The 13,653-nt window shown below is 38.3% G+C and overlaps 2 protein-coding genes and 1 pseudogene across 4 annotated transcripts; all 3 read right to left on the bottom strand.

The window, feature by feature from the left end:
* Positions 1 to 347: 347 nt before the first annotated feature.
* LOC125207526 (PHD finger protein ALFIN-LIKE 4-like) lies at positions 348 to 4,572 on the bottom strand. The gene is made up of 5 exons (XM_048106907.2): positions 4,340 to 4,572; positions 4,136 to 4,168; positions 1,365 to 1,593; positions 952 to 1,087; positions 348 to 835 (listed from the first exon to the last, which is right to left on the bottom strand). Exons 1-5 carry the CDS (start codon positions 4,428 to 4,430, stop codon positions 554 to 556), a joined length of 771 nt encoding a protein of 256 aa, XP_047962864.2. The 5' UTR covers positions 4,431 to 4,572; the 3' UTR covers positions 348 to 553.
* On the bottom strand, positions 1,468 to 4,029 carry LOC148923530 (pentatricopeptide repeat-containing protein At3g21470 pseudogene; annotated as a pseudogene). Its single transcript, XR_016132697.1, has 3 exons — positions 3,998 to 4,029; positions 1,792 to 3,734; positions 1,468 to 1,593 (listed from the first exon to the last, which is right to left on the bottom strand). The product of XR_016132697.1 is annotated as a pentatricopeptide repeat-containing protein At3g21470 pseudogene (transcript).
* Positions 4,573 to 5,102: 530 nt separating the features above from the next.
* On the bottom strand, positions 5,103 to 11,380 carry LOC125207590 (polyadenylate-binding protein-interacting protein 3-like). Of its 2 annotated transcripts, none has more exons than XM_048106991.2 (14): positions 11,075 to 11,380; positions 10,140 to 10,284; positions 9,903 to 10,040; positions 9,654 to 9,784; positions 9,254 to 9,444; positions 8,951 to 9,128; positions 8,626 to 8,859; positions 7,524 to 7,640; positions 7,399 to 7,432; positions 6,763 to 7,070; positions 6,512 to 6,634; positions 5,945 to 6,037; positions 5,803 to 5,865; positions 5,103 to 5,507 (listed from the first exon to the last, which is right to left on the bottom strand). In XM_048106991.2, the coding sequence occupies exons 2-14, from the start codon at positions 10,234 to 10,236 to the stop codon at positions 5,505 to 5,507; spliced, it is 1,710 nt and encodes a 569-aa protein (XP_047962948.1). In that variant the 5' UTR covers positions 10,237 to 10,284; positions 11,075 to 11,380; the 3' UTR covers positions 5,103 to 5,504. The 2 variants fall into 2 exon arrangements, with proteins under 2 accessions (XP_047962948.1, XP_047962949.1); XM_048106992.2 differs by having other exon boundaries at positions 9,903 to 10,037; positions 11,075 to 11,379.
* Positions 11,381 to 13,653: the final 2,273 nt, after the last annotated feature.

The raw sequence follows: 13,653 nt of genomic DNA, 5'->3' as shown, positions 1-13,653 counted from the left end.
CATTCGTTTCTGGATTAGTTGATGGGATGAGAGATAAAGCAAAATAAGAATGGATACATTGAGAATGAATTGCGTCATATTTCAAAATTAATTTTTACTGTACCATTTTTATTTATTTCCTGATTATAGCAAGATCACTGTCCGCATGCTGTGCAGATTATCCATATTTTAATTTTTTGATATTATAGCAAAGATCACCGTCCGCATGCTGCTGATTATTCATATTTTAATTTTTTTTTATTATACTTATAATCAATAGTAACACTGTTTCTTAAAAGTAACAACACAATTTGTAGGGACAATACTACGACTTAGAAACAAATGTGAGAAAGAAGTTAAACTTCATATAAAAGAGAAATAAGTTAAACTTCATATAAAAGAGAAATAAGTTAAGCCTTAATCCTACAACCAATAATAATAACAATAAAAAAGATTCCCCAATAAGATAGTGCACATTCACAGGTTAGGCCTTGATATCTTAGAACAAGGGTGGGAAATAATTAACCAGTTTTGGAATAGGTACAGACCTAAGGGTTTGCAGTCCAAGCGACGGCTACTGGCGAGCTCTCTTGTTGCTGCACGAAGGACACTTGTACTGCTTGATGTGCTCGGCTCTGGCAGGAGTGATCTTCACGCATTTTCCATGAAACCACTTCTCGCATATGTCGCAGCAGATCCAGAACTCGTCCGATGCGTAGTTCTCTCCACAGGCACCGCATAGTGTTTCCCCATGCTCATCCTCGTCTTCCTCATCTAGTCCCTCATCGTCATCGTTTGGCTCTTCGTCTTTTGGTTGTGGCTTTGAGAACTTCGTCTGTGTACTTTCAATTGTTCGCTGTCACCAAAACAGCCAGATTGTTATTTTACTACCATGAAGTTCAGAACACTGAGGGTGATACAGAAAACAAGTTGAAGCAAAATAGAAAATCGTTTAGGGAGATTTTTCCCTACCGGTTTGGAGTTAGACTTCGACTTGTTGCTGCTATTGTTTGAGACTAGAGATTTTTCCTTCTGCTGTTTTTTGGCAGCACCTGTGACGACTTCAAACACAGTAGGGACGTCGTTGATCATGTTGAAAAGCCGCTTCCTGTACCACATAGGGGAGAATTCCATCATACAAGTAAAACTCAAACAAAAAAACTTAGCAAATTATAAACATGGTGTCACCCGTCTTCTGAAACCCTAGAAATACACCATCATGAATAATTTGCCACAATTAGCGTTCATATAGATACGTCATACGATAATCTGCATATTCTAAAAGACTACGACAGAAATCAAAAGATAAACTGCAAACCAACCCAATACAGACTTAATATTATTAAGATGAGAACTGTCCAAAAAGATATAACCGGCGCACGCACCTGTCAGCTTTATCAAATCCGAATCTGGCACCAAAGTAGAAGGCGACAGAAAGTAACCATGCATCACTGTGGACAGCAACTAGAGATAACCAGTCCTTTTCTTGCATCCCATCCCTAGCAAAGTTGATTCCCAGCGCAGGCTCAGGGAGTTCCGGGGGTACTTCTTCAGCAGGTAAATTGACCTCCCATTGCTCACTAGGAAACCCGTACAAGCACAAATTCTCCTTTTCTGGAAAAGGGAAACATCAAATATGTAAAACTAACTGCATAAGACACACTTGAAGACGAGAAAAATTGGTGCACGCACAATTAGTTTCTACCGCGAAAAATAATGACAAAAATGATACAGGCGTAAAGATAAAGGTATATCATGCGTCACATCTATCACAGGATATCAAATTGTGAATGCAACAATACAACATTCAACCTTCAATATCACAGTGATATTAAATGATTCGTTGCTCCCACTTCAAACCACAAACAGCAAAATGTGGCCTCTCCAAGTAACTGGTTATTACATATATATATCTGGACATATATATATCTGGTTCTCACTTGTCGTCACGCCAATGGAAGAAACATTACAAGGACTTTAAGAAGACAGCTGATGCAATTAGGGTCGTCAAATGCAGAAACTAATGTAATCTACACGAACTACTAACATCCATTATTCAAGAAAGGCTAATGAATACTTGAGAGTTGCTTTTGTGAGTATGCTTTCTACCATTGGAATTCTTGAAGAGGATAGCCGACTCATTTAGGGTCGTCTAATGCAGAAACTCATGTAAGCGACACAAACTTCCAACATCCACTAACTATACAAGAAAGGCTACTGAATACTTTAGAGTTGCTTTTGTGAGTATGTTTTCTACCATTGGAATTCTTAGAGTTGAATGATGAAATCATAAAACAGAGGTTCTTGACGTCAAATGCCTTAAGTCACTAGCACACTTTATTCGGTTATTTTCTCGGACCCTTTAACTGAAAAGGCGACACACATTCCCTCAGCCATCTCCCATATTTCAGAAGCTGTATAGATATTCGATAGAAGTATACAGTGATGAGAAAGCTCAGTTATGAACTCCAACACTTTTTCTATCATATAAGTATCAGAGTAGGTTCTACATGCCCCCAGCAGCGACCCAAGGATGGTGTCATTTGTCTCCATAGGCATCCCCTTCACTAGATTAAAAGCATCCTCAAGCCTCCCTGCTCGTCCCAGAAGATCAATAAGACACCCATAATGCTTCACACTGCGTTTCACTCCGTATCTCTCCATCTTCGAGAATGGCTCCAATCCCTCTTCAACTAAACCTCCATGAGCATACCCTGATAGAATAGAGAGGAATGTGATCTCATCGGGTCTCATGCTCGACTCCTCCATTCTAGAAAAGAGCTCTATGGCCTCCCTGCATCAGCCATGAACGGCAAATCCAGTTATCAAACTATTCCAAGTTGCAGAGTTCTTTGCCAATGCTTCCTCAAACACCAGCCTAGCGTTTCCTAGATCTCCACATTTTGCATACATGCCGGCCAACGAGTTAACAACGAACTCATTCAACTCAATCCTGCTGTTCAAAAGCCTCTCATGAATCTCTCTGCCAATATCCAACACCCCTGCTTGAGCACAAGCTGATAGAACACTTACAAGCGTGACATCATCCGATTCAAAAAGGTCTTCTTACATCCTCGTAAAAGCATCCATCACTTCACTAAACATCCCATTATGTGCATATCCAGTAATCAACGAATTCCAGATCACCAAATTCCTCAAACTCATCCCGTCAAAAAGCTCTCTTGCCTTCACCACATTACCTCTCTTGAAGTAACTTGTGATCATAACCGACCACACGTAGAAATTCCTCGCTCCCACATTCTCGAACACCTCCCATGCCGCCTCCATATTCCCATTGCTGGCGTACATGTTGACCATCACTGTCCATGTCACCACAGTTTTCAAACCCTCGGGCACAGCATCAAAAACTAACCTAACCGTAGCATATCCCCATTCCTGGCATACCCAGCGATCATGGTGTGTTCCATGTGACCGTCGCCCTCTCCATCATCATCCCAAACAAGGCCAATGCAGCTTCCACATAACCATTCCACATGTACCCACCCAATCATCACATTCCAAGAGATTAAATTTCTATCAGGCATTTCGTAGAACTGTTGTCGCGCACTCGCTATGTCACGACATTTTGCCGTACATGTCAACCAACAAGGTCCCCACCATCACATTGCATTCAACTCCCGACTTCAAGATTTCAGAATGCACAACTTTCCCGAAATTAAGCAGAGAAAAGTGAAGCGCAAGCTTTTAGGACTAATGGGACAGCTGGGATCACAATGCCTCCGCAGCAGCTGCGGCTGCGTATGTACGTCAAGATTGCGGCTTTAGGTGTTACAAAGTTTGATGGTGTTAGGTGAGGCACAAATAAGTACTACTACTAAATTGGCGTTTTAAGTTGGTTCAAAATCACAATTCGCAGATACATTAATCTTCACCCAAACATATCAAAATGAAACTCCGTACGAACGGAAACAAGTAGCGAATACACAAATATGCATCAAAAGGTCCAGTCAAACCGATTCAAAACCTAATGTAACACTAAATTTCACTTCAAGTTAACTTTGCAAAAGTCAAAACATTTTGTCCGCGCATATTTTACAAAATCGAAAATCAATTTCCGAAACACACAACGAAGCCGGCAATTAAAAATGTACCAAAAAAAAATAAAGTTGATCAGTGTACAAAACCGGAATCCTACCAGGATCACATTGCTGGAAAAATTCTTCAACATCTGCAAACAGAAACAAAAACAAAAAATCAACAGGATGAAATGAAAAAATAAAAACAATGCACACACCGTAAAGCTAGGAAGCAAATTATTTCGCCAACAAAAATACGATGAACATTCGAATTTCGGGAAGAAAAATTGGACAAATAAGACACAAGACACAGATATATATACCTGTGGTGAGGGCTTTGATGAGTCCAGTTCTTCTGCCCTTAAAATCCCTAAAAACTTCTTCAACAGTCCGAGGATTGTAGCCTTGCTCCATCTCCGATTCTCGAGCTCAATTTTGCGGGAGAAGGCAACAATGAGGAAACGCGGCAGGAATTCTGTGTGGGGGTTTAACGGTAGGGGATATCAAATTGTCTAGAGAGAGAAGATGAGATGATGGAGCGGATTTGAATCTAACGGGTTTAACTATATTTGAGAATTGGGTGATGAGTCCGACACCCCAAACTTAACTTCTTTTAAATTTTCTCCATTTTTTTATTTTTTCTGTATTTTTTAATGATAATTGAATATTCTATTTTATTTTATTTAGGAATGGCAAAATGTAATATTGCCCGTCGCATCAGTTTTGTTTTTGTAAACGAATATTTGCAAATAAATGACTAAACCAGCGTGAATTATAAAGCAATAATCCACTCAAAAGATTTGATTCAGATTATTTTATTTGGATTTAGTCATTTAGATAGCATGATTTCGTTAATCAAAATTTGGAGTAATTAATTACAATTGAGCATTGACCTTTAATTTAAAGAGAAATAAGTTCAATGCTAATGAATGAGGTTACCAAAGGAGTGATACTATGCTACACAATGAACTAATGTTGCAAGGGTTACGAATTATAGTTCCGTAGAGTATTTTATATCTTCAAGTGTCATGTTATTTTTTCTCGTTCAATACATAAGTATGTTGGTCTAGCTTTATAAGATTTAAATAAAATCGAATCACATGTGACTGACTTTCATCTATATTCTCAATCCAGTAACAAGTCCAATATTTTAATAACTTCGCTCCATAAATATAAATAGTAAAAAGCCAAATGTTCTATCTCTAACCATGACATGAATTCATATCAAACCCAAACAAAGAATGTGAAAAGTGATTTGTTAAAACCAGTACACGAAAAAAATCCCCTAATGTTACAGATGGCCTCGTCATCTCAAGACCGAGACCGACACCGAGCTCGAGCACCACATCAGCTGCTGCTGGACTCACACCATAAAAAATCCCAACCGGCCTTGAGTGAGAAATTTCAGCTCTCATAAAGAGATGTAAATATGGTGTTTTCCAGCATCTAGTAAAACTGTTCCTTCACTTGTATTGTGCATTTAGTCATTTACTGCACAAGAATATAAGATTTCACGGGATGACATAGTAACGAGTCGACAGAGTCGGGATTATGAACAGCATAAATGGAATGAACACTTGAGCTCTATGAATCAATTTAGATTTTCAAAGATAATGGAAGCCTATAATGCTTATATTACTATACGAAAAGGGATCCATGACAATGGGGTTGTCCAGATGCAAATCGTGATTTAGTTCTCTCTAACACATCAAAGCAATTCTAATCAAGGCTTCTTCAGCACGACATAGGAAAGTGTAGACAGAAAAAGGGGAGATGACTGTCTTACATGAGGATATGTTGGCATGTAGTAAACAGGCCGGTGTTGTCCTACTGTCATCTGCTGGCCATACTGCAAGAACACTAAATTAAAGTTTCCATAGTGCCACAGACTGTGGCCAGAATCCTTAGTAGAGCAAACTACAACGAACCTGAGGTCCATTTGGATGGTAATATTGTTGCGTCATTGGTGCAGCCGGTGGATTATACATAACTGGCTGTTGTGGAGCAAAAGAAGCCCCAGCCTGCATAATCATAATAAGCCCAAATATGGATCAGTAATGAGTTGAATATACCTAAGAAAGTGACAAGAATGCAATGCCCAAGAAGTGCCATTTCCTTCTTTGTAGACCAAAAAAATATTAAGGCTCTGATTAGTAGTTTTGTACCCAAAGATATTTCTTCCCAAATTCTGTTATCATTAAAACAAACATAAACATGCATGAGTCCAGGAATTTTATTCTAAACGTCACATTATCAGATAAGAGCATTTCCTCTTTATTCTCAGTCTCTTAAAACACTGAAAAGCCACCCTTACAGTATCACTGGACATGCAATTGAAGGGCTGATTAACTGAATGAACAGAACTAGCATCCATAAGTTCTTATGTCACACGTGTTTGACAAAAAAGGTAAGCTTGATTCATTGAAATATTAACGGCAATCTAATGATCTAAACAAAGAAAAAAAACAACTAGCAACAAAGATGTGTGTATTCACCCCAACACCAGATGAAAAGCCATGCAGAGGTGGATAGTAAAAGGAATTCTCTGCAACGGGAGAAGACGGCCTAGGCGTCTGAAATGGGACAAAGCTCTTAGCATTTGCATTCATTTTAAACTCCTGAAAGATATGAAGACGGGTAAGAGGGTTAGCAAAACACAAACTTGACATGCAAATGTGATGCACCATAGGACATGATCACACTAAATTATAAATGGCATGCATCAAATTTTCCAAACTGTAGTCACCTTGGCATGTGGATTAAGTGTTGACTTCTCTGAAGACAACGAAGCAACAGATGAACTAGGAGACAGTCCACGGACAATGGAAGCTGAAGTACCTCCTCCACGATCAGAAGAAGATGATGCGGAACTACTAGTCCGAGCAAGAGAGGATGCAATCCCTTGTGCTACAGGACATGAGGTGCCCGCTGGTAACTCATTGAAGAAGCTTCCCTTATCCGGACCTTTGGATGAAAAACATGACGGATCAAATTCGGTAGCATTTGCAGATAATCCCACCTTAGAACAGCGTTCTTTATTCAATGAGTTTGAATCTGAGAATGTATATGTACGTCAATCTTAATGAAGACAGATAAATAACATTGCACCAATTGACAAAGCAAAAGTAAAATAAGGGTAGAATTGTCTCAATCAATGAAAATGCCAGTTCAACAACCCTTATAAATATTACCAAAATTTGAAAAAACTCATCCAATAAGACTAATCAAAAGAAGGAAGAGCCAAAAAAGGCACCTAATAAGAAAGGAAAACTTGATTAAGATTTAAGAAGATTCTTGCTTATTATGAAAGGAAGATTTGCTATCTGGACCAAATATATGTATGTGGCTGGAACAATCCTAACAAATAAGAAAGATCGCTCACCCTCAGCTTTAGATGCTTGATTCCGTAAATGTACCTGCAAAATAGAAAGAACGTGATGGTTAGATCCATCAACAACAACACTTCAAAGAAATGTTGTCAAACTGCGGAGTTCAATAGACTCTCACTTCTTGCATTTCTTCGTCCTCCTGAGAGTATCTGTTTGCAGTATGCTTGGCATAACCCACCAACACTGGATGATGTGCATCCCTGCTAATAGCAGCAAGTGAAGATAGCCTTTCTCCCTAATCAGACAAAACAGGAGATATAACTGGAAACTTATATTTCAAATGCAGCATAGAGTAAATTGGGCCAACAGTGTGAGATATAACTGTAATGAAACTAAGCAAGTTGTATAAAAATGGGAAACTATAATAAAGATCAGCTGTCTACTTAAGGATAATAAACCCTTTTACTGTGACAACTACAGTAGGCGCACACAGTTAATAATTTTGAACTCAATTCTCAAATAAGCGGATTCTCATATGGCAGCTTCCAGCATATTGAAATTCCTTTAAGCGGGATGAATTAGCAAATGACACCCTCAGAGGTGGAAACATATGCATAGAAAGTTTAGTTTTACTCTCAACAGAAAAGACCTAACCGATAAATCAGAGAGCAAGAGGGAAGTAACAAATAGTAGACATATCAACTATATATGTGTTTTGTTCACCTAATTATATTGGATCCAATATATACTGCGAGCAAAATTTGTAGCAGTAGCACAAATCCTGATTTATACGGGCGTTTGGCTTGAATACTAAGAATAATTGACCACTTGGTCCCTGCCTCTACCAGAAGCATAATCCAGAAGGGATGGACATCAGATAATGTAAAAGGAGAAATCAAGCATAGCCTGAGTGTCTGTGGCAGAAAAAATTGTTTTTCATTACAAAACAAAGATAAAGAAGCAGAAAAGACAATTAAAGTTGCCTGTTGCCTCTAGATGAAATACCAGAGTGTGCTGGGATTTTGAAACTAAAAGGAACTTTGATTATATCCAAGGTAATTCATGGATTAAATGAACATATTGTTACTTTTTAGGAATAATTAATGAACTGGAAACCCTTCCCCTTCATCACTATCTAAAGTATTGATAATCAGAAGACTGAAGTGAGATTGTGGAAGTAACATAAGAAAGCTATCACTCCTCACGACAATTGAAAGAATACCAATAATAATGCCAGGTATAATGGAAATCAAAGAACAGTTACAGAAATTGAGAAGTACCGTTAGTAAGGATTTCAGTGACACTTGAGTCCCACTGCTTTTCCCCCTATTAATGTCTGTGTGAGTTCTGCCAGTATGCGAAACGGAGACATCTCCAAATGTTTCATCATTTTGCGAATCCAACACCGTCTCCACAATCTCTTCGTATGTGCTGCCATCAGGCCCCCGGTAGACTGATGAAAAGCGAGTTTCTTCATCTATCTCAATGTTTCCATCAATTTGAATACCTCTTTCCTACACAATGACATGACTGAGATAAACAAAAAGCAGAGTCGCACACACTAAAGGAAAGAAAAAAGAACAGTAAGTCAAGTTTCAGTCCAACCTCTGCAAGATGAAGATCAAGAGTTTGCTCGCCCTCAATCTCTCTAGCTATCTTTAAAGCTTCTCTTTCCAATTCTCTCGTCTGGGGACCTCTATCAAGTTTCGTTGTGTAAAGCTCCTCATCAAAGGTGCTCTTGACTCCAAATAAAGTTTTATTAACCTCAAACTGATCCCAGCCTCTGGTATGCAAATAAAGGTACCGTACTACTCAAAATAGCATCACAATACTAAATTAATTGGAGATTTGGAGGAACTTTGTCATGAATAAACAGTAAGTTTAAGAGAGTAAATGTGATATCTCAACCTGTTCCAAGGGCCATCAAATATATTCTCCAGTTCTGGACACCCAGGATCATCTTCATCCGGAACCCATCGCTCCAATTCTCTCCCCGCATCTACATGCTGTGATTGTGATATGCAGGAATCTGTCATAAGCTCATGATGCTTTTCGCGCTGGAGCTCATTCAAGAACCCATCCCTAATTACAGGTACGTCCTGTTCCGATTACAATTTACAATTAAGATTTACTTTAGGATGTTATATCCAATTACAAAAAACCCATGCTAGCAGAATGCTCTGCATCACAATCAAGATCACATAATACAAGTTACAGGTAACTTTATCAGTTTATCAACAAAATGTGAGGGTAGCAGTTCAAATTTGTCATCAGAAAACAAGATTTACGAGGACAGAAATTGTTGAACCTTTGCTATGACTTGCACAAGATCCGTAGCAGGTATGATCAAAGTCTTAGAAGGCGTCTTAGAAGAATCTGAGATATTTTTCTGCCCTTGAGAACCATTCCTAACTGAGTATGCCATTTTCAGAATAACACCTATACCAGCGAAAAAGAGTAAAGGGACATTTCATAACAGCAGGGTTCAAAATAGGTCTTACACCATACAAAGATGCTTTTATCAATAACCATATCCAGCTATATTTTCTCAACATACCATAATCCCCCTCGCTGATAGCATGAAAGATTCCGGAATATACAGATCCATCGTGCACCTGTACTTCCACTTGATGTCCGATGAGGCATGTTGTTAAATATATAAGTCTATCACAAGAATTGGATTCATGTGTTTCTGCTACACCCAAAGTTAATCGGAGTTAGATATATACACAAACTATGAGTGCACAATCATGAATTCTCAACTAAACCACCCCAGCTATCAGCCGAAACCTACTATTAAGAAAGCTTGTTGCAGTGTCTCCTTTGATTTTATGATGACCATATCCATTAGAAGAAGATCTGGGTGGTAGTAGAGTTTGCTGCATATTCATCTTCAGCAGATGCAAGCAAATAAATTAAACCCAGGTCCAGAAAACGTACTGCAAAGAACACAAACATTACATTTAAAATCTTTCAACACGCATAAGAAAAGGTTTAACAAAAGAGAATGAGAAATAACTAAACAGAATCGTAACAATAGTCCAAGGCTTTCAACAAGTAAAGTAACTTCTCTTGGTAATATGAAAGGAACAACGCGCCATCACCATTTAGGTGTATCCGTAGATCATATTCAGAGAGTTGCTAAGGATTCAGTGTAATACTTATCCAACTCACATAGTTTTCACAACACTAGATTACATTTCGTGCACAAATAAGAAAGGTAACGTAGTGAAAACCACAATGTATGAAACAATGCTGCCAAAATCTGATGCACTAATACATAATTTTTTAAATAATAATTAAAAAATGAATTCTAAAGATTCCACAAAGCCAGAAACGTGGTCATGGCATAATACAAGATTAGGGAAACAACAGAAAAGAAAGAAAAAAAAACAGGTAATACAGAAAAACTTGTGCTTGATAACAATCATCATCAAATAATAAACCAACACAAAGAATGAACTGCTTCCAGCGCACCTACAACACGGCTATTTAGTTTATAGCAAGCACCAAGCAATAAAATGTAACTAAAAACTGTTGCAGAAACAAATTGATTATTAGTATATTCGCCGCTAATTTCCTTTGTTCATGTTCAGCTATAGCATTTTCCGAATAAAATCCAAACGAATATCACTGGAATGGATACAATTAACTAAATTAGGAGCTAAATCACCCAAGAAAATCCCTCCTTGAACCTTGATGCAGAGAGGGATGACGGAGTATACTCACGCGAAACAGAATGGGAAGATGCAGAGAGAGAAAGGGAGGCAATCACGGAAGAGGGTTTGATCGAACAACTAAGCGACGTCGTTCAGATACGTCGGAGGTGAAAAAACCGGAGCCGAATCAGGAAATGGGGCTAATTGTGATATGCTTTCGGCAAAATGGAAGTGGGCGAGTGCACATATACGGTACCCGGCGACCCGACTCGACCCGAATTGGATCTGCCATTGCATTTCGCGGAAGAATCGGGTTGGAAATTAGGGGAATTTTGGTTTACTGTTTTAACCCCATTTGATTTTGTTTTCTGAAACCCTAACTTTTTGTGATAGTACTCCTATTTAAAATACAATCATTTTTTATTTTTGTTAGAAAAGAATTGAAATCGACTAAAATCAAACGAAATGCAAAGCTTATTATGATCCTGCATGTAGCAATTTTGGCCAATGACATACAATATTGCGAAAATTTTACTATTATTGTTAAGGGTACATTGTTAAAAAACAACATAAAATTTAATTAAATTATGGCCAGTTATACAATTTTAAAATTTTGTAACTACTGCATGATTGATTATGTAGTGATTGAGTGAATGAATTGATACATACGCAACGCCATTAAAATAATTAGATTAGAAGAGTAGCATAAACCACAAGTTTATTGATCCCGTGGAGGAATATGTAAGATGTAGATACCTATCATTAATTCATTTCACGTATAAAACTTTGTTTAAATGTAAATCAGACTTTTATAAATTCGAATACAATTTCGTTTAAATATATTAGAAAATGCAAGCGAGACTTTTTTTCCATATGAGATGAGATTTAAAGAGTGTTTATTGATAAATTATACTTGGATGATAATTTGTTCAAATGTAAAAAAAAAAGATTTTTCAAAAATTTAAATAATATATTTTCTCATCATTAGTCGTTTGGACATACATAGGTAAAAGTGTTACAACAACCACAATTATGGGAAACCACATTTTGGCGCCACAAGTCTCAGCTTAAAACATCAGCAAGAAAAAAATAAAGGTACTGGGTTTATATATATTGATAGATTTGGCATTAGGTAATCCTATGTTCCTTGCTACTATGAATTAGTCGTTTGGACATACATAGGTAAAAGTGTTACAACAACCACGACTATGGGAAACCATATTTTGGTGCCACAAGTCTCAGCTCAAAACATCGGCAAAAAGAAGAAAGGTATTGTATTTAAATATACATTGATAGATTTGACATTAGGTAATCATATGTTCTTTGTTATAAATTAGAGTTGCTCAAAAGGCAAATAAGTTAACAATCAATCTGACGAACACACAACCTTCAACAATCCCCGATTCCCCATCTCCCGTCGAAAAGACCTCATGTTGCTCATCCGGTCCAGGGGCAGCATCTTCCATCGGCCCAATCAGCCCTTCAACAATCACTGATTCTTCCATCAGCCTATCAATAGTGGTCATTTCTTCATCTTCTAGTGGCTCACCGCATCCAGCTACGACACCATTATTCAACACACCTCAATTCATCATCTCCATCTGGGATGACGTCCTCACCCAATCCAGATGGGAACCAAACAGTCGGCTCATCCATGCCATCTCCCTCTAGGAAGGCATCATATGCGTACCAATAAGATACCAAACAATATATGACGGCATTCCCTCCCAACACTCAAACTGTCCATGAAAGGTAATATCTATCCAGATAACTATGTTCTAGATTCTTTTGAATCCATTTGAATGGCGCATTACTAACGAAATGAATGAAGAGTATGCTCGTAAATTCTCCTATCCCCTAGCCAACTCTCCAAGTGGAGGTCCAAAGCTCAACAAGCTTCCAAAACTCTGAGTTTTGAACAATGACCGGAATCTATCACCACACAACCCTGCGGTGACTCCCAATAGAATATACTGTGGAGTTAGCCAGTATACGCTCATGTCGAGGCTCATCCGTTGCACTGAGATCGCCCAAGCCGCGAGGCAACATGGCACGCTGCACCCCATCCCAATGCCAATTCTCACGAGCTCCATCTTCTGCTTGTTGAATTGCATTCTCTCTGAGTTTGTTGATGATGAAGCGAGAGAAAATCGAGACCACAAACTCCGTAACAGAAGCCAGATTGTTGAGGATGATTATTGGGGCTAGATCATAGTCATGTACCAGGCTTGTGGCTTCAATAATGAAGAATCTGTCGCCAGTAGCTAAGACAAGCTCAGGATGAGAAAACATGACCACAGTGGAAGCAATTTAAGCAGGCGCTTCACTCTACCAACTTGTTCTGATCCTTGCATCGTTGTTGCTTTGTCTAACCACCTATCATAGTTTGGGACGACTCTTTGATGTTAGTCCATGGCATATAGTACTCCCTCCGTACTCCCTCACATAAATATAAAAATTATATTTTCTCTCTCCATTTAACACACAAAACAAAACCTCCTAAAATCCCGTGCCGTCCTATAAGTGTGACATCTTTTGCGAGACGGAGGGAGTAATAGAATTTGAATGTTATATAAAATTTGATCTATATAACGAGTATAATAAATAAAACACCAGCCTTAACTATGGAACCGGAGGCAAGATATGCTT

This window comes from Salvia hispanica, chromosome 6 (genome assembly GCF_029641045.1).
Source record: "Salvia hispanica isolate PSC_SH4W2 chromosome 6, Shi_PSC_v1, whole genome shotgun sequence".
Taxonomy (NCBI): Eukaryota; Viridiplantae; Streptophyta; class Magnoliopsida; order Lamiales; family Lamiaceae; genus Salvia; species Salvia hispanica.
Note: the sequence above shows the minus strand (reverse complement) of the source record. Positions and strands in the feature narration are given on the sequence as shown.